At 39.5% G+C, this 20,952-nt stretch overlaps 1 protein-coding gene across 3 annotated transcripts in view; it reads right to left on the bottom strand.

The window, feature by feature from the left end:
• DCDC2 (doublecortin domain containing 2) overlaps positions 1-20,952 on the bottom strand; it is a 165,877-nt gene that overhangs the window by 93,123 nt on the left and 51,802 nt on the right. For all 3 annotated transcript variants that reach the window (XM_058555163.1, XM_058555164.1, XM_058555165.1), the window contains 5 exons: positions 18,322-18,398; positions 18,059-18,190; positions 13,291-13,437; positions 11,522-11,576; positions 1,831-1,993 (listed from right to left, as the gene is read on the bottom strand). In XM_058555163.1, coding sequence (XP_058411146.1) covers positions 1,831-1,993; positions 11,522-11,576; positions 13,291-13,437; positions 18,059-18,190; positions 18,322-18,398 — 574 coding nt within the window. The remainder of the gene's footprint in view (positions 1-1,830; positions 1,994-11,521; positions 11,577-13,290; positions 13,438-18,058; positions 18,191-18,321; positions 18,399-20,952) is intronic.

Here is a 20,952-nt window from a genome sequence, read left to right as displayed (position 1 = left end):
TAACTTCCATCATTCATTAATCAGTATTTATTAAGTGTCTCAAATCTATGAGACCTGTGCCAGTTGTTGGGGATTAAAACAAAACTAGTAAGACACAGCCGATGGCCTTAGGGGCTTTACGATCTAGTACATATTGATTAAAATAAAGCCTCTATTATTTTTAATGCTCAAGGTACAGCATGTTCTTCCAGGCTAGCTTTTTCCCTTTGGTGCCTGTCATACAATAAGCATTCAACAAACATTTGTTGACGGCATTTCACCCTAGCCTCCTTGTTTCATGGTCATGAAAAGGATTGCATAAATTTAAAGACAAGCAAAACTTGCAAGATAAATCTTAATATGAACCTACATTTTGCAGATAGCTAATAAGGCCCAAAAAAGTTAAGTGATTTGCCCAAGGTCAACAGCAGAACTGGGACAAGAATCTAGGACTTCGACTTCCAGCTAATCTCTATCATTTAAATCTTTGGAGATTTAAATTCTCCTCTACTCGTTCTTTATGTAATTGGCTCATTCATTTAGACTGTTCTTTTAACCTAGTCTCGCACACCTTTCTTCTGACTCTTTAATCATGTGTTCAGCATCTTCTAAACCTTCCCATGAGTTCATGCCATCTCCTCAGTTGTGAAGCCTACATTAGCTGCAATTCTCACGTAACTCTTCATATCGACTTTGAAATGAGCTGGAGCTCCCAGGTGGAAGATGGAGCTCTGTCCATGAATCTGAAAGCTTATCCCATCCATCCTCTTCCGGGGCACCCCAGGATGTCCCCTGCAGGGCATGTGAGTGGATCCCAGGGGGAAGGAGAAGCAATCACTCCACTGGGCTGTGCCCCAGCCACCCCTCCCTGCCCGCAGCATCACTCCACTCTCATGCACTGGGCTCACTGAGAATACGCTTGAAATGAAACCAAAAACAGCCCGTCTTCCAAAAACTCTAAGGTGAATATGCACAATTTTGACGTATATGTCCTTAGTTCATCACACTTTTATCCTGAAATCTCGTACTAATGCAGATTTTTTTCAAAAAATTTATTTTATACCATCTCTCAGCTGGTAATTTAAGATAAAACTACATAACTAATTTTGATATACATAGCTTATTGGTAAAGTTTTGTGTATGTTTTGTATTCTCTTGGGTATCAGTAAAATTAGTAAAACATCTTTTCAGGAAAGGTGATCTATGACTAAATATAAATTGTAATGAATGGAGACAAGAGTTGTAGACACACAAGTAAGAGAGATCGCTGTCAAGAGTAGTTGGTAAAAATGTTAATCAAGCACTGTCAGTAAGAGCACAGGATGGTAAAATTTACCTTTTTTTATAAGACCACCGCAAGAAATATTTTATCTCAAAACACAAGTCCTCATAGCACAACTTCTAATTACAAATGGAAGTTAAACATACAAAACAGTAGGATCTTTCATGCACAAAAAGTCTTCTTTGAAAACTATCATATATGACAATCGGGAGTATCTTCTGTGGGCCCATGGAAACAAATGGATCTAATTAAGAATTAAAATTGGGGGCCAGCCCAGTGGCGCAAGCGGTTAAGTGCGCGCGCTCCGCTGCGGCGGCCTGGGGTTCACTGGTTCGGATCCCGGGCGTGCACAGATGCACTGCTTGGTAAGCCATGCTGTGGCGGCATCCCATATAAAGTGGAGGAAGATCGGCACGGATGTTAGCCCAGGGCCAGTCTTCCTCAGCAAAAAGAGGAGGATTGGCAGATGTTAGCACAAGCTAATCTTCCTCACAAAAAAAAAAAAAAGAATTAAAATTGTATCAGAGCCTTAAGATAATGCTAATTAATAATAACAACAACAAACTTACCACTGTTCGGAATTGGTTGTGGTGAATCCTTTAACTTTACATTTTGTTTCTCTTTCGTGGGTTTTTCCGAATTCGCATCTTCTTTTTTCCCTTTCCTCTTTGGGGGCTGAGGAGATGAGTTGTCGCTGGATCCGACCGTTGACTTAGATTGGCGATCATTTCCCTGAGTGGCAAAAGATTAGACCCTTACTATTGGCTAATGGACTCCCAAAGTGATTCCTAGTCAATACAAGTCATTAACTAGTGGTAAATAGGACAGGGCTGGGGGATGGATGTATTGTGCTGCTTCTGCTCCTGCCAATTTTAATACCTATATTAGCTCTTCCTAGCAGCAGAGGAAGGGTCTAGGAAGGTCTAGCAGAGGAAGGAGAAAAAAATAACAACTAACAATTGTTGAGTACTTAATATGTACCAAGTATTCTATAAAATTATTTCACTCAATCCTCATAACCCTGTGAGACAGGTACTGTTATCACCCCACTGTATAGATGAGGAAATGAGGCTTGGAGGTTAAGCCTTGCCCAAGGTCACGCAGCCAGTAAGGAGTGGAGCAGGTCCACTGCCTTAACCATCCCCTCCCTCCTGCACCTGTCTGAAGAATCAGCAGCTATCTGCGGGATGAGGAATGGTGACAGCCCTCAGTCTGATCAGTTAATCTAGAAATACCTTCTTAACTAGTTATAAATGTATAGGTATCATCCTACAAGCAGACATACACTGCACTTGTAGAAGTCCTCCAATATTTACTAATCTGTTGGTGACTGCCATGATCTCTATGAATCTCAAATTCAGAGCAATACAGACACAAGCAGCTCAGGACCACATGCTCCCAATTCCTGCAGGGCGGACACAATGGATCACACCTTCCATGGTTGCCTGTGGTCCCCACGTGCCTCTGAAAATGAAGACCTCACATATGCGAAGTAAGCTCGTTGGCATGAAGGAGAGGTTGAGTTTCAGTGGCTCACGTTACTGGCCTGGGTACAGCTCCTGGAGAGCCAGAGAACAGCCACTACAGTGGTGGCTACTGTAAGCACACAAAGAACAGCTGTGCTGGTAACTCAGCCACTGCTTGGCCATTGCCACAGCAAGAAACTCCCTCCTAATAAGGCAGCCTTGGCTCTCAGATGCTCAGGTGCTAAACCTACCTGAGTGTGTAAGGTGTGAGGCTGCAAGTAATGGAAAGAATGCAAGTTTGAGAGACCCAAAATACCTGGCTCAGAGCCACTGCTCCGCCACTAACCACCTATGGGAACTTGGGCTAACTCCTACCTTCTTTGAGCCTGTTTCCTCATCAGTTGAAGGAGGTTAATGTACCTGCCTTTGGGTCTATCATGAGGATGAAATGGGAATGTCTGTAAAGTGAGTAGTACAGTGCCTGGCATGTAGTATTTGCTCAATGAATACCAGAGTGAGTGCTTTCTCCTCGAGCAGAGAGTTTTTCTCTCTTCTTAAAATTCCTATCAAACTCTTACCATATTGGGTGCAATCTTTATGCAACATCTGTACTATGCTACTATCTGAAAATAAATGTAGTAATATTAAGTAAACAAATCTGCCTAGAAACCTATTATAACTGCTCATTTTAAACATTTATATATTCAGTCATCCAGAAGCATTTAAATAGTTTTAGCCTTCACCAAAATAAGAACAGAAAAATTCACAGCCTTACAAATGAAGTTATTTATGCTATTCTGTCATAGCCTACAAGAAAATGAATTATGCATAGATTTATTAACAGTATGAAAACTTGTCCAAATCTATAACACTTTTCTGCACAATTTAATTTCCTATTCCAACTGCAATTTAAACATACAGTTTCCATTTAATTATTGCATTAACTGCAACCAGAGGTGTTGTTTTTTTCTTTCCTTTTCTTCAATGATCCTTTCTCATGAGGCCATAAACTGCCTGGCAGAAAAAATAATAATGTGATTATAGTGGAGATTCCAAAACCATCAGCTGGATCTCATACTCCAGTCTATTTTCACCTGAGTCTATTCATCCCAACATTTTAAAACTTTAAAAGTCTTGAATGAGAGGAGTAACCCTTCTAGCAAGCCAACTAGAATGTTCAGAGAAGCTGCTGAACTTTCGAGAACTAAAATGAAACTTAATGAATGAGCATGATGGTTTTTTACAGCTCTCTGGGAAAGGTCTTACTCACAAAAGGGGTCTAAAAAGGGAGAAGCAGACGCCCCATCCTGGTGTGCCTGGGGATTCGTACAATTTTAAAAATCAACTCTCTTGGTGAATATACAGGATGTCCTGATTCCCTACATTTCTGATAGAGGCACTCAAAGGGATGATTTTGGAGCATCACGAAAGACTAGTTGATTCCAATAATTCTATAAGGCAGGGCTTTGGTCATTGACACGCATCCCAATATTGATCATGACTAATCACTAGGTACTTTGTGAGTAAGGACTAAATGAAACTGAGAGAAAGGGAAGAATTGTTTTGTAATTAGAAAACTGGAAATAATATAAATGCTTTTCTTTTTAAAAAAGAAAACATGTTGATTCATCTAAAGTTAATACTACAAAATAAATATGTAATAATTTATATACAAATATGTAAATAAATTGTTAATATAAATTACATATACTCATATTTATTTACATAGTTAATTAAATAAATTATATATAAATTATATCAAGAGAGAGATGGGGAGGGAAGGACAAAGGAATGGAGGTAAGGATTTTCTTTTCTTTTTTGAGACTTTCACATGTGACTTATAACTTGGATACAGAGACAGCTAGTCGTTGATATCTGGGGGGCATACGGAACAGGGGAGTTTTGCCATCTCATAACAGCTATGCTAGTTGATAAAACAATATCATTGAGCACCTCTTATGGGCTAAACACCCATTAACACAAATATTTACCGAATTTATAGAGAGGTATTATTATCACCACTTTACAGATAAAGGAATTAACTTTCTCAAGGTTACTGAGGTCTGATTTTTTTACTACACTGACGTTTCCAAGGGACTAGAAACAGCGATTATATAGTATACTCTTCCCTAAAAACGCCATCCGGAAGTGACACTTTATCCTAAAGTGGAAGGAATCAAGAAGCAGCCTAATTTTGCAGCATGCCCTACACAAAAACTAGACCCCGTGTGATACTTCAGCCACTGTCCTGCCTTTTGCCTCACACATATATCAGCATATCCCACAGGAATAGCAAACCTCTGGCTCAAACTAACAAAAAAACTAAAGAAAGCCCTTCAATCACCCCTCACTGGACTGAAATTGGGATTTTTTTAATAGTTCCCTAGGCTCTCTGCAACAAGATCCAGTCAACTCAGGTTTCTTTCATTCCTACCAAAAGCCCATCTCCAGCCCCCATGAAAACGTGCCAAAAACATATAGGCCATAAAACATCAAGTTTAAAATAATTCTGTGAGAGGTTTGCCTCACAGAGCAGCCTTCACTATGTGTGTGTTTCAGCGATGCACCCAGGAGACAGGGGCAGGGGACCAGACCCAGACTCAGGCTGGCATTTCTCTCACTTGCGCATCTGGGGATGGCCAGTGTGTGAAGCCCTTTTATCCACAGTGGACTCAATTTCCCACAAGGCAAAATGGAGTTTGGGGAGCATATAAAATTTATCCTGCTTCACAGTGACTTTGTGATACATGGATAATCATGTCACTTTTTTACCAAAACCTTAGCAATTATAATATTTGAATCTGTAAATTACTGATCACAAGATATATTATTACCACATGGTAATAAGAACCACAAAAGACAATTTAATCTCTGGCTTTAACTTGCAAATACTTCTCTGATTTTCACATCTCTTCCACTAGAGGGTGCTTTGATGCCATGTAGTGTGACTTCCCAGCTAGAGAACAGCCTCCGGCTGATGGGTTTATTTTTCAAACTTAATAGAACTTAAGACAATTTACTTATATCTTCCTTTTGTTTTCAAGGCTAGAATTGCAACTTAAAATTATTCACTATTCGTTAATTTCTGTGACTCTCCCAGCACCAGGAGTCTGTATAAGGGGTGGCTTCTGGTTTTGTCCTGCTTTGCACAAGGCATTCCCTGGCTGTTCTGAAAGGGTCTGCTCGACCCCCAGAACCCGTCATTACCCACACGCCCTACCACAAGGGTGGGGCCCTGCTGACCAAGTCACGTATGCCCCAGCAAAGGTCCCCTGTGCAGACTATGGCAGCTTTCTCTCTCTCTTTTCTTTTTCTAAGTTCTATCAGGCCCCCACCCACACTCCTTTTCATTATGCAATAGAGCAATTCCTAGAAAGCTGTGTGGAAAAATGAATTCCAAAAAGTCTAGTTCTGTGTCGCCTGTGATTTGCATCCTGGGTTTGGGGATGCTTTCCCCATTGATTTGGCAGTGGTGCCTCAAGTTTTAAGCTAGCTCTCCCACAGTCCCTTTCACTCACACCCCCACTCAGTGCCAAGCAGTTAACGATCTTAAAAACACGTACATTCTCCAGGGAACCAATTAATTAAAAGAAAGGAGTAAATTAATCCTTCTGTTAAATATTGAGTTTGTGACTTTGGAATTACCAAGATAAGATGCTTTCTCTGTGTGGCTCACTGCCAGTCATTCACACACCCACTAAACAGGTTTAGTGAGAACCTACTGTGTGCCAGGCTGATGAATCCCCCTGCTCAGATGAAACTCCTAAAAGATGATGTAGCACCCTCTCTCACTTTCTCTTCCCGTATCCTGATGTATTTTTCTTCAAGCTTATCCCTGATTAACACCAAATGTTTTGTGCATTTGTCTTTCTCCTCCTCCAGAATGCAAGGTCCATACATCTAGTGTTTTCCCTGGAATCTCCGCCCTCCCCACCCCCCAAGCACTAAAACGGCACCCAGGACATAATACGCACTCAATAAATGACTGTTGGATGAATGCATCAACCGATGACAACAGACACTTACAATACACTCAAAGAAGAGTTACAATAGATGTCCATCTCCCCTGCTGCCGCCTGTCCAGGTCACCTGCCTCCCATACCTGGACTCCAGCTGCCTCACTGCCACCTGCTTCCATTCTTGTCCCGAGCCACTTCTCTGCAGATGCCACAGCCAGAACCATCTTTCAAAAACGTAAATCAAATGACTTCACTCCCTTCTTCAACCCTCAAATGGTGTCCCATCAAGGAATAACGTCCAAACTCCCTGCGTGTCCTACATGACGGAGCCCTGCCTGCCTCTCCAATTCCACCTCAGACCACTCTGGCCTTCTTTCTGCCCTCCTCACACGCCAAGCTCTTTACCAAGGGCCTTGTGACTGTTTCCTCTGCCATGGAGGCTCTTTTCTCCCAACTTTGTACGGCTGGCTCCTTTACATCATTAAAGTCTCAGAGAATTTTGTATCAATTAGTGCCCTGCCACATTTTATTTTCCTCAGAGCACTTATTACCATCTGAAATTATTTCTATATTTGTTCAGAGGTTGACAGTCTGTCTACGCAGATTGTTCCACCCTTCCCTCCACACACTCACACACACAGGCACTAAAAGGAAGTTCCATGAGGTCTGAAACCTTGTCTGTCTATTCACCACTATTTGCCAATTGCTTAGAGTAGTTCCTGGCACTCAGTAAGTGCTCAATAAATACATGTTGAATGGATGACTGAATGAGCAGACGAATGGATGGAAGAATATATAGAATGCTTTGGGAGCGCTGTGAAAAGAGGGACAAACTCTGCTATCATTTTATTTTTCTAAGTCATAGCATGGAAATATAATTTTGAGTCTTTGCTTTCTATGAGATAGAAACATATCTTATAATTTTGAGTCTTTCTTTCAAGGTCACTTCCTCAAAGAGGCCTTTCCTGAGACACCTATCTAAATTAGTCCTCCTTTTAGTGTCTCTCATCTTGCTCTGGACTTTTCTTTCATTTCTATCACATTCTGTAATTATATATTGATTTGTGGAATTGCTTGTTAAACCTCTGTCTCAAGTAGACCATGAGCTAAGAGAGAGCATTGTGTCTTTATGCTCATCACTATCTCCCTGGGGCTTAGTTCCAAGCCAGATACACAGAAAACTCAACCAGTTATTGTTAGATGACCCAGTATTCACAGCATAGATTCCAGAGAACTTCCAAAAAGTGAGCAATAAAGAAAATTGTACACATGTGCCTCCTGTACATGATTAAAGCAGGAAAAATATTACTCACTTTCAATAAAAAATTTAGACATTCCAAATTTCAGAATAGTAGGTACATAATTCCAAAGTTCAGTAATTGTGAATGCAAAGAGATGAGTCATGATCTTGGTTCTGACATCAACTTTCCCTGTGACCTCGGGTCAGTTACTCAGCTACACCGAGTCTCTGTTTAACTATCACTCTTCCAGCTGCACTGGGAGAATTAATGAGCTCATATTTGCGTGGTATGTAGAAGAGATTCTGCTCCAAAGTCCTGAAGAACAACCAGAGGACAAAATTTCCAAACCCTAAGTTCATGAGTTTTAGTTAGCTTTATAGTGGCTAAAATATATTTTTTCAGCTACTGGAAAATTCTCTCTTCTCTTCCTTTCCATACCCATGACATTAAGTTGCCTTGAGCCTAGGGCCTCTGTGGTTCTTACTGCACTATCTCTCTCTAGGCTCCCACTCACCCATCCTCTCACTCAACAGCATAATGCAGCCTGCTCCCTGCCAGGCTGTGCTGGGTGCCAGGAAGGAATACCACAATGACACGTTTCTGTTCTTCAACTATGACCATTATGGGGATGAACTCCAAATCTACATCGGAAGCCCCTGTCAGGCCTCGGTATCTGCCATTTACAACTACTTGCTGAACACTTTCCACTAGATTTTCTGATGACACCTATAACTCAATATGTTTGAAATTATGCAGGTCATTTCCTCTGACTGCCCTCTTCTTAGCCATAGGACTGCCATTTTTTCAGGAATCCAAGCTCAAAAACTTGCAGTGATCTCTGGCTCCAACCTCTCCATTAACGCCATGTGCCCAATCACCAAGCAAGTCCTTTGTTTCTTCATGACCAATAATCACCTCCTACTTCCTCTACCAGCTCCCTAGTCTAGGTTTTTATCCCTTTATACCAAGGCTATTGTAGTTGCCTAGTTGTAGTTGCCAATAGCTTTATACCAAGGCTATTGTAGTTGTAGATGAGACATAGATGTCTCATCTATGGCCTATCACCACGTTAAATCTCTCTCCACAGGAAAGATCTGACCTCCCTAGAATGGACTTGGATTAACATTCTCACCTCTCAGAAGCCCTCATGAGCTGCACTCTACTCAAAGATAAAGACTAGACTCTTCATTCTGACATTCAAGGTCATCTAAAACTGCCACCACTTGCCATTTTAGGAACATCAGCCTCCACACCATGATGGACCTCTGTTCCAGTCAGCCTGAGGTACTCATTGTCCCCCTCGGGCCAGGAGCATGAGCTCCATCCAGGCAGGCCATCCAGATTCAGTCCTTCCCTTGCTGTTTACTCAATGGGAGCCTCTGGATGTGCTAATTCTACTGTCTGTGCTTCCTTTTCCCATTTTTAAATGCAATAACAACAGTACCTGTCTTGTGGGGTGAGGATTAAATAAAACACATCTGTAAAGACATTGGCATAATGTTGAGCCCTCAAGTGTTCACTAAATATCAGCCAGCATTCTTGCTTCTCTGAGTGCTCATCTCTGCTCCTCTCCTCACACCATCTCTTCTATCTGAAACCCCTTTCCCCTCATTGACCTTTTCCTGAATCTTAAACAGTCCTCAAAGGCAGAGCTCAAATTCAACTTCCTCCATGTTGGAAGTTTTGGCCAATGCACATTGATTTCTTCTGTCTCTCTCATGTTTACCAATCTCACCACATATTTGGTATTTAGCTTTAGCTTGTTAGTTACCTTTTCAAGCTATCTTCTCTGTTTCAATTAAATTGTGAGTTTCTTGAGGGCAAGAGCTTTGTCATGAGTAGTCCAAGAGTCTATTTACAAATGAGTGGGTACTAAATGTCTGTTGTTTGTGAGTTCAGCACTACTTCCTCCCCCAAAATTATTTTTCTTTTTTCCAAGAATTTCATATGATATAACAAAAGGGGGGAAGAGATATCTATATCATCATTAGGAGACAGTATCATTGCCCAGTAGTCATTTATTTTACAAAATACCAATATAAGAATTTTGCTTAGTTGGGCCGGCCAGGTGGCGTAGTGGTTAAGTTCGGCATGCTCTGCTTTAGCAGTCCTGGATTCACAGGTTCGGATCCTGGACACAGACCTATACCACTTATCAAGCCATGCTGTGGTGGCAACCCACATATAAAATAGAGGAAGATTGGGGCCAGCCCAATGACATAGTGATTAAGTTTGCGCCCTCCACTTCCACAGCCCAGGGTTCACAGGTTTGGATCCCAGGCACAGACCTACACACCGCTTATCAAGCCATGCTGTGGCAGGCATCCCACATATAAAGTAGAGGAAGATGGGCATGGATGTTAGCCCGGGGCCAATCTTCCTTAGCAAAAGGAGGAGGACTAGCAACAGATGTTAGCTCAGGGCTAATCTTCCTCACCAAAAAAAAAAAGAAGAAGAAGAAAATTGGCACAGATGTTAGCTCAGGGCCAATCTTCCTCACCAAAAAAAAAAGAAGAAGAAGAAGAATTTTGCTTAGTTAATTCAGAAGGGGAGAGATGTCAAATTGATTCTGATCACTACCAGTCAAGCAATTCAGTCAACAGGGTAGAAAGAGAAGCTTCAGCCAGAAAAACCTGTCAAGGCAATACCCCCACATGACGTGAAACTCATCCCCATGAGGGAGTACAGACAAAAAATACAAATAGGTTAAGAAATTACCTACTAAATGCTTTGCACATAATAGGTACTTAATAGATGCTTGCTGAATTAACAAATGAATAAATGATGGATGGAAAAGATTCTGATAGGGAACTATTTGGGATGATTCTCAATCTTTAAAGGAACATAATTTAGGATTACCATTTTCTTACAAAAACTTCCTTTTGTTAGAGATAGAAAAAATTCCTCTTGTTAGTCTTTGTTAGAGATAAAAAACAAGACTGGGTAGACCACGGATGTAACCTAATAACGGCATTACTTCTAGTCTTATGTATTATTGCCTAGATTTCAAGCATGATATAAATGTTATCACGTCTATCTAAAGGAAAAAGGTATCTATTTTCAAATCTGTAGGGCCGGCCCCGTGGCTTAGTGGTTAAGTGCGCACGTTCCACTGCTGGCGGCCCGGGTTCGGATCCTGGGCGCGAACCAACGCACCGCTTCTCCGGCCATGCTGAGGCCACATCCCACATACAGCAACTAGAAGGATGTGCAACTATGACATACAACTATCTACTGGGGCTTTGGGGAGAAAAAGGAGGAAGATTGGCAATAGATGTTAGCTCAGAGCCGGTCTTCCTCAGCAAAAAGAGGAGGATTAGCATGGATGTTAGCTCAGGGCTGATCTTCCTCACAAAAAAAAAAGAAAAAAGAAAAAGAAAAAAATAGAAAAAATAAATCTGTATTTTAAAAATGTTAGCTTTCTTCTCGGAACTTAATTGTAACATTAATGTTCTAGTGTGGTTGCACATAATTGCTTATATACCACACGGCGGCGAAGTTTTATTTCTTCAAATTTAATTGTGACCCAAAGGACAGCCTCTCTGTATCGTACAGAAACATCGAACACTAATGAGTAAAGCGTCTGATACTTACACTCCCCTTAGACTTTCTGGATCCTACGATAGGAGGTAGTGAAGAAGGTTTCTGACTGCGGAAACAAATTGCAATTTAGAAATCTGAACGTTATTTACAGATAATATATAATGTAAGATAATTGTCATCTCAATTTGTCATCCCAACGGGGAAGTCAACTGTTTACAGACATCAGTATTTCACAAAAAGTACTATAAACTTTCCCGATTTCACTAAAACCATCATAAAATCTCCAAATTCCATTCCAAAAGATATGTCATACTTTCCTGTAAACTATTTTAATTGATGCTTACAAATGAATGTAGTACCATCTTAAATGTTTTCATACCATTTTTATTTAAATCACCAAATTTCCTATTTGCATTTCAAAAAATCATTTCCCAAGCCGAATAATGATCTTGCCAGATTGAGTTAAAAACTACAAATTTCCATTGTTTTTATAATATCTGTGATGTCTACCTCTGAGAGAAGCACAGAATGATAAAACACTGGCATTTATAGTCAAGGAATTTCTAAACCAGTCATTCTCACCAAAAAACAAAAAATTCCCTTCAATTATAAGAGTAAGTTGTTCTGCAGATGTCTATATTATTAGGAAAAGATACACCTTGAAACCCAACTGAACCTCTCCAAAAATAAGAGGACACATGGAGAAAGGTAAGTCTTACTCATTTGTCTGAAAAAGGCTACCAGGAGTTACGGATTTCTCACTGTCATTGAGTACACACTGCAGCTCACAGCAGGCTAATCCAGCATTGCTTTACAGAGATTGTGAAGGATTTGATTTCATGGATGGGTAAGGATGGTTAGCAATAAGTCTGCTGGAAAATAATTCTAAAGTTCTGGAAAACTACGTGCTCCTGCATACTTCAAACGCCACCCCCAATATTCCATTTTGTCTATTACTTATTTAGAAACCCTCGGCTAGCCTCTCCATCAAGCTACACAAATTGTTAATTAACGGAGAACAAATTGGTGACATTCTGCTGTCTCTCTGCCACATATCAGCCAGCCTAGCAGATAACAGCAACAAAAAATCAGTTTCCAATAGCAAAGTGGCCGTGGAAAAGCAGCAGAGTTGGATCCGGGGGCACCACGAGCAAGCCGAGGGGTCCCTGCATCTGCCAGGGGCCAGGCTCTCCAGGCATGCCTCTGCAGTCTGTCTACTGGACTGAAATAGGGCATCCTTCACAAATATGTGACATTTCATAGAGAAAAATAGGTTCCCAGTGCACTGTGTATAATTCAAAGTGTAATCTTTAAAATTTTGCATGTATTAACTATAGACCCAGCCACTCTACTTATTTGCACAAGTGGAATTATGTTGTTTTTATATCTTACAGTTACTATTAAAAAAGATATAACATATTTTTTTAACACCTTTAGATGTTTCTATATGTACCAACTGAAAAATTATTTGGTCTAGCTAAACAGCTAAGACATTATTAAAACTTCTAATAATGTATGCTGCATAGAAGCTCATTGCCTCATATCTTCTTCATAATAATAAATCTTTATCATAAATTCATAAGTAAATGGTAAAAAAATACTATATAGTCTTTCAGAGATTCCCAAAAATTGTATTTTTGTGCAATAGCTCCCAATTTCCAATCATGGCCAAAAACAAACAGAAAGTAAGGTATACATACATGCTTTCCATTCTAACTGATAAACAAGATAGTATAAAATACACCAGTGGTCAGCAAAAGAATCAATGCTATTTCAAGAAATAACTAAAATACGAGAAGTGAAGGAAGATGAAAACTTACCCAAAAGACCTTCTCATTGTTGACTTGTCAAAAAGTAATTCACTGTAAGGCAATTTCTTAAACTTATCTCTGCCGACGGCCACATAAAACTGTCCATTCTCCAACTCTGCCCCACTCTCAACCAGTTTTCCTTCTAAAGTATAAAGTCTGCCAAAATACGAATGCCAACAATTAAAATTTTGACAAGCATTGAAAGAACTGCTGAAAATTACAGAGTAAATAAAAACACTCTGCTCTTAATTTGGCTCATTTGTTACTATTCTAATCACTGAATTATAAATGCCTCCGAGTCATTAGATTCAACTCATTGCCAATGTTATAATACAGATACAATTACTATCCAGCTGTACAGTGTTTCACCCCAATAAACCTGACAATCTAAGATTAGGAGCCCCTATTGCTGCCACATTAAGATTTCACAGGGAAAGAATTAACTTGTACAGAACGTGGCGCTTTAAATGAAGCTCAGTTTGAAGCCTGTGAAGTTTGATTGTTCTATTTATATTTGTGAGCACTTTTTTTTTTTTTGTGAGGAAGATCAGCCCTGAGCTAACATCCGTGCTAATCCTCCTCTTTTTGCTGAGGAAGACCGGCTCTGAGCTAACATCTATTGCCAATCCTCCTCCTTTTTTCCCCCCAAAGCCCCAGTAAATAGTTGTATGTCATAGTTGCACATCCTTCTAGTTGCTGTACGTGGGACGCGGCCTCAGCATGGCCGGAGAAGCGGTGCGTCGGTGCACGCCCAGGATCCGAACCCGGGCCACCAGTAGCGGAGCACGCACACTTAACCGCTAAGTCACGGGGCCGGCCCTTGTGAGCACTTTTAAAATTTATTTCTTTAATGTATTTGTCAGGTTGACAGGCTTCTTACTGCATTCTGTGCAAGAGCATCCCTCAGTCAAAATATGACAGCCAAACACTCAGAACTGGGTCAGAAAACAAGCGGTAGGAGGGCAGGAGGTGAAACAACACATTGCCAGCAAGAATGATGCAGAACTGCATAGCATTCGTGCTTCTTTCTTTGTTTTCTTTCCCTCATCTTCCCAGAATCAAGGGATTTCACAAGAACTTCCCTTTACTGTAAAACTGCTGATGCAAACTACAATTAATATGTTACTTATTAAAAGAACAGTGATCACTTTACTAGACGATTTAAAGTGTCCACAGAATTCTTTTAAAGAACAGGAAAAAACAGTCTATTAGAAAACTGCATCAGAAAGACAAAACAAAAATATTGAAGGTTACAAACGAGAGTTCGTAACTGAAAGGATTTCAAGATAATCATTAAAAAAATTCTCACACTTCTTACATTACATAATAAAGGTTAGCGACACTTGCAAAGGCAAAAAATCCATTGAGCTGTCAGCTTGTTTACTGATTAGGTAAATGGCCATATCATACGGAGCAGGAAGTACAATGAGAACAGCCACCAAAACCTCTGAAATGTGTTTGTATTGAGTTAGTATAAAGATGCTCAAGTTTCTTTCTTTAGCACATTGTACTTCTATCCCTACAAGTCTAAATATCGACACTTAACCCAGATTTCTGGTTTTCCTTCCCTGATTTAGACCACAGTTTCTGAACAGCGGCACTGTTGACATTGTGGATCCGATAATTCTTTGTTAGAAAGGTGAGCAGGCTGTTCTCTGAACTGTAGGATGTTAACAGCACCCTTGGCCTCTACCCGCTAGATGGTAGTAGTAGCCGCCCCTATCCACAGTTGTGACTACCAAAAATAACTGGGACACTGCCAAATGTCCCCTAGGCACAAAACTGCCCCTGGTTGAAAACCACTGGCCTAGACCCAGACATTCTTCTTCTTTCGTTTTCCCTCAAAACAGGAAGATCTAAATCAGGAGTTAACTTTTAGAGCTAGAAATGAAAAGACAGCATAGCTGTGGATCTGGAAATAGCCAAGATATGACTGAGTTCCTCTGCAGGCAGGTAAAGGATACTGAATAAATTCTAGCCCATGATGTTAGCCATCTTTTATACGGCTCTTGTTAACCTGCTTTCTTCCTTTGCTACAAAACACAAGAAACATAAACAGGGAGTCGAACCGATTTTTATGGGATGCTTTTAATATATAAATATACTGATGCACAGGGAGGGTCCAACCATAAGACTTGTTAATGTTCTATTAAGGGAAAGTGGGTGTGTCCTAAGTCAGCAGCAACCAAATCTCACTTGTACCTGGAATTACTTTAAGAATTAAGTTTCTCCAAGTATTCAAACGTTCAGGGGACATATAACTGTATTTTCATTTTGGTACTTGTATTTGCATATATTTTATTTCTATGTATGAATTTGTTTCTATCAATCTATGTAGAAATAGGTATATCTGGGCATGCAATTGTGTGTGTATATCTTTGTGTGCTTTATATTACTTATTGAGTGGGTTTACATTTATGTAAATGTCAAAAGACCAAACTATATATCTAAAAAAAATCAATATGTAACTTGAGATCTGCCTTCACTCCTAACAAAAAAATAAAACCCAGAAGGATCAAAGGTTTAAATGAAACTAAAAAGTACAAGATGAAAACATATAAGAATGTTTTTGTAATCTTGGAGCAAGGAAGACCTAAGTTAGTCATAAAGCTTAATGATCATAAGGAAAGACTGAAAACTCAACTGCATCAAAATTCAACATATCTGTATGCAAAAGTAAACATGAAGAGTACCAAAAATACAAACTGGAAACATATTTAAAACTCATATGAGAAAGGGCTAATTTCCCTAATATGTAAAGAGTGCCTACAAATCAATAAGATGAATGTGCAAAGGCCATGACAGATAGTTCATTTTTAATGGAAGACAAATATGTGGCATTTATTTAGGGAATAGCTTAGTAGCTAAGAGCATAGGCTCTGGAGCCAGACTGTCTACCAACTGGGCTTGAATCCCAGCCCTGCTACCCACTATCTGCATAATCTTGAGCAAGTAACTTTCCCCCTCTGTGTCTCATGTTTCACGTCTATTAAAAGAGAATAATAATACTACTTACCTCAAAGGGTTGCTGAGTCAAGTTAAAATGTAAAGCACTTGAAATAATGCCTTGCATGCAAGAAATGATCAATAGATGTGGTTGTAGTATATTAAATAAATAAAAATCAAGAAACAATGAATACTATTTTTACCCAACATGAATGAAAAGACAAAATGTTTGTTCGTTTTACAGTATAGATGAGAGTATGAAAAACAGGCCCTGTCATACACTTTTGGTGAGAGTGCAAATTAGTACAAACTCTTTGGAAGACAGCAGTTTCTATCAAAATTTAAGCATTTACCACTAGACACAGCAATTTGGCTTCTAGACTTTTTGTCTCCTGATAAACTTTGCTTATATACAAAGATATGTACATATAATACCAAAAGATTGGAAGTGACCTAAATTTCCATCAAGAGGAGATTCTTAAAAACAGATTAGGCACACCTGTAAAATGGAGTATTTTGTAGTCATTAAAAATAATAAGAGAGATCTATTTGTGCTGATAAGAAAAATATCCAAGATTTGTTGTTACAGGAAAAAAGCAAGGTATATTTATATATTTATTCGTGTGTTTGTATGTGTGTTCCCACTTGTGTTTTTAAGCAATAAAAGATACATGTGCTTCCACACGCAGAGAATATTTCTGCAATAATGCAGAAAAGTACTGGAGAGAGGGACTGGGAAGACTGAGGGGGGAGAAATAGTTTTTATTTATATCTTTTGCCCTGTTTGAACTTTTTCTTTACCATATGTTAAGTATTACTTTCTATTTATATTTATATATTTATGTGTTAAACAAATATTTATATATACCTAATTATATTTAAAGTCTCAATGGCTGTGAAACTATATATACTCTTTGTGAATATACACACATTAATCTGTATACACATTTAACTGAAAGACACAATTTGCAATCATTTGAGAACTTATTTTAACATATATGTCTATAGAAAGATACATAGATATGAAAATGGGCATAAGAACTTGAAAGCAGGAGTGGACGCCACCAGTGGAGGATGTTAGAGAGACTGGGGTGAAGACAGGATTCAAGGAGAACTACGGGAAAACTCTTGATAGATTTCAAATATTTGAATGTCACATATTATATATATTCTTAATATGCTCTATACTTGAATATATATTTGTAACCCTCCCACCTAAAAAAAATAAATAAGTCAGCCTCCATCAAGGCATAACTGCATAGGCTTCACAACTTAAAAGCCACGATTTTAATCTTCACTTAAATTTCAGAACTTGAGAAAAATGCTTTCGATTTCTCAATTTAGGCAACCTCACTTAATTATCCTCTCTACTCTGCCTCCTTCTTAAAACTAGTAACACCTCCTGATGTCTGACTTTTTACCCTGGACAAATAGTTTGGAATGCCAAATAATCATAAATATCTCCTGACAGGACAGTGAATTAAAAGCCAAGGAGCTGACTCACTCAAAAAAGTGCTTCTCATCTAAAACAATGTTGATGCTCACCTATTTGCTCTAAACCAAAAGAATAAAAAAACAGTTAATATTTGTTGATGTGCTACTATGTGCCCAGGACTGTTGAAGCTCTTTATGTGGATTACCGCATTCCTATACCAACTCTAGGGGGTAAGTACTACTATGTATCCATATTAGAGATAAAGAAACTGAGGCATATGGAGCCTAACTGGTGAGCCAGAATTCAAATCGAGGGACCAGTGACTCCAGAGACCCTTGGGAATATCCTCAACAGTGCTAAAACCCATCCACTTACAAGAAGATTACTTTGACATACCTGTGGACAGCCCCACTCCTCAGAGTTACTTTTTCTGTGACCATCTGTAGTACGCGATCCCACTGATTCAAGGCTTTTCTAGGGATGAGGAGGCGAGAAGCTGGGCTGACAAGGTCTCCATTTGCAATCAAGCTGGGAAAAAAGCGAAGCCAGTGAGGCCAACCATTTGAAATAGGTATGCCCTTAAAACTACAAAACAAATCCCAAACCCAGAGAAAACCACCAAGCCAATTTCAACTCGAAATGTAAAGGGCTCAACTTACAAGATAGTGCAGGGTTCCTGGAGTGGTTTTCTAAAGCGAGCTGACACATTGATCCTGCTGTGGATTACTGGTTTTACCTTTAAAATCAAAGAAATAAATTACTGAGCTATGTTAGTTTTGTTTTTTTCTATGAGGAAAAACTATAGGTTTCCAGGGAACTGGCTGAGACCTGTTGTGCTTTTGTTAAATCTTTGCTTTTTTCCACTTACATAAATACTCTGGGCTCATCCTCTATGGATATTATGTGGCCCTAACAAAGCTCTCAAAAAAAATCTCCCTTAAGCCCTGGGCATACTGCTCATGATCTGTGCCAACAACAGAAATTGTTGAGCTATTATGAGAATTTTAAGGCAATTTTTTTAAAACAATGATTTCTGTAAAACAAAAATAAAATAATCCTATAAAATCTTGAACTCTGAAGTGCCCTCCCCCTCCAGCCACAACATAACATGTTTTATCATCTCTCCTCGCCCACTCTTATTTCGCTTGCTCTCTGAATCCAGGCCCCCACTGGGCCCTTCACCCCAACCTATTCTCTTAAGACTGACTCCCTCGACTTTTTCTTGACTTCACTTTTTCCCCTATCCATCAGCCGCACTCTTACCAACACCCTTGATTCCTGAACTCCTTGCCTCTGGATGGGTCTGGCCATCTCTCCCTCTCCTTTTGCTTCCAGGGTCCAGGCTGCTGTTAGTGAGAGTCACATGGCCGCACGGGGCGCCTGTGCCTGAGACAGGGCTTTGGCATCAGCCAGCCCTCCCCTCCTCCCAAGTCAACTATTTCTTACTCTTCCTGCAGTGGATGGGCCAAATCCCTACCTCTTATCCTAAATTCTAAAATCCCACTCCAGGCACACTCACCCTCAGGAGATCATTTCCTTTCAAACTTCAAGAAAATAGAGGCCAAGAGGCATGAAACCCTTCGACCTCTCTTCCCTCCACAACCCACCTCATCTACATCTTTACCACTTTCCTCCTTAGCTGCCTGTCTCAGAAGGATCCTTATCCCTTTACAAAGCTAACCTAACCTCCCATCTTAATTTTGTCCCCTGCTGCCTCTACTTGTTCCATTAATCATCTAGGACTCTCTATCTGGTGTCTTCAATTTCTCCCTTGACCCTTTAGGCCTCTCAAGCACTATCCTGTCCCTATCTCTCCTCTTCAACATTCATATTCCTACTTCCTTCCACCCTGCCGTCTCTTAAGTCTTCTGCTATCTGGTTTCCACCCCCACCACTGAAAGATAAAGCCCAACTCTTAAGCATGGCCTACCAGAATCTCCATGACCAACCACTGCTTACTCAGTTCCCTCATCTCCCAGCAATACTCCTTCCACACAGACCCCTAGTTGTGCCTTTAGTCTAACTAGCCTACGCCCCTCCACTCCCAAAACACACCCTGCATCCACTTCGAAGCCTTGGCTCATCTTGTCCCTCTGCTAAAATGCCCTCCCCAGTTCTCCACCTGCTGAAATTCCATTTGCTAATCAAGGCTCAGCTCAGTTATCACCAGTCCTTCCTGCTCATCCTTCTTTCACCTTCTGTCTCAAATTGCTACTGCTCCTATAGTATTGATGATAGCACTTTTGATTTTAGGAGTTCTTTTCTTTCTGATTTGAAAGGGAAACTTATAAGCAAAGGGAACTGATTAATAAAAATAGTCAACATTTATTGCACTGTGTTTAATGGCAAGCCCTGTACTAAATAATTTACATGCGTTATATATCATTTAATCATCAAAACAATGCCCTGAAGTATTATTGCTTAACTTCATTTTACAAATGAAACTGGAGCTTAATTAATTAATTTGCCTAAAATCACACATAATAAGGAGCACTGTTTTTAGTGAACCCATATCTATGAACCTCTAACTATTTACTATGCACTTTGGTAGTTATTTTAGAGATCAAATATTAACCCTAAATAATTTATGGGACTCTCTATCCTGCCAAATTACGCCATTTTGAGAAGAACAAGGAGTATGAATTCTTCCTGACTCTCCAGTGCCTAAAACAGTGCTCGGCAATGCCTGCTAGTTGCACAATAAACGTTTATTGAAATTTAATTAAAAGATACCTTAATTTAGAATAAAAATTTTAATTCTATCATAATAATTTTTTTACATTTTAAACCCAGAGAGTCTTGGTCTTAAACTAATATTTACAGTGATGTTTTTAAAAAAATATTTAACAGATAACATATGCACCTGAACAAAATTCAAGTGGCAAAATGGGGCATACAGTGAAAACGAAGGGTCCTTCCCACTCCTGTTCCCAACCACTAAGTTTCAACCAGAGTTAGCAATATTCATTCACAGTCAATGCATACATGTGCATATTATCTTATATAGATATTATATACACATAATTTTTAAACACAAACGATAATCTGCTATACCCATTCTTCTGCACCTTGCTTTTCTCATTTAACAATTTATCATGGAAATTGTTCCATACTGGTAGTTACAGCAAGGGTTCCTTCATTCTTTATCATAGCTGTGTATATTCCACTCTATGAACATGTTTAATTAACCTGTCCCTTAATGATGATCCTTTCCATAGTTTCTAAACTTCTGCTATTGCAAATAATGCCACAATAGATTTCCTTGTAAATATTTATTTGCATAAATATCT

This window comes from Diceros bicornis, chromosome 14 (assembly GCF_020826845.1).
Source record: "Diceros bicornis minor isolate mBicDic1 chromosome 14, mDicBic1.mat.cur, whole genome shotgun sequence".
NCBI lineage: Eukaryota > Metazoa > Chordata > Mammalia > Perissodactyla > Rhinocerotidae > Diceros > Diceros bicornis.
Note: the sequence above shows the minus strand (reverse complement) of the source record. Positions and strands in the feature narration are given on the sequence as shown.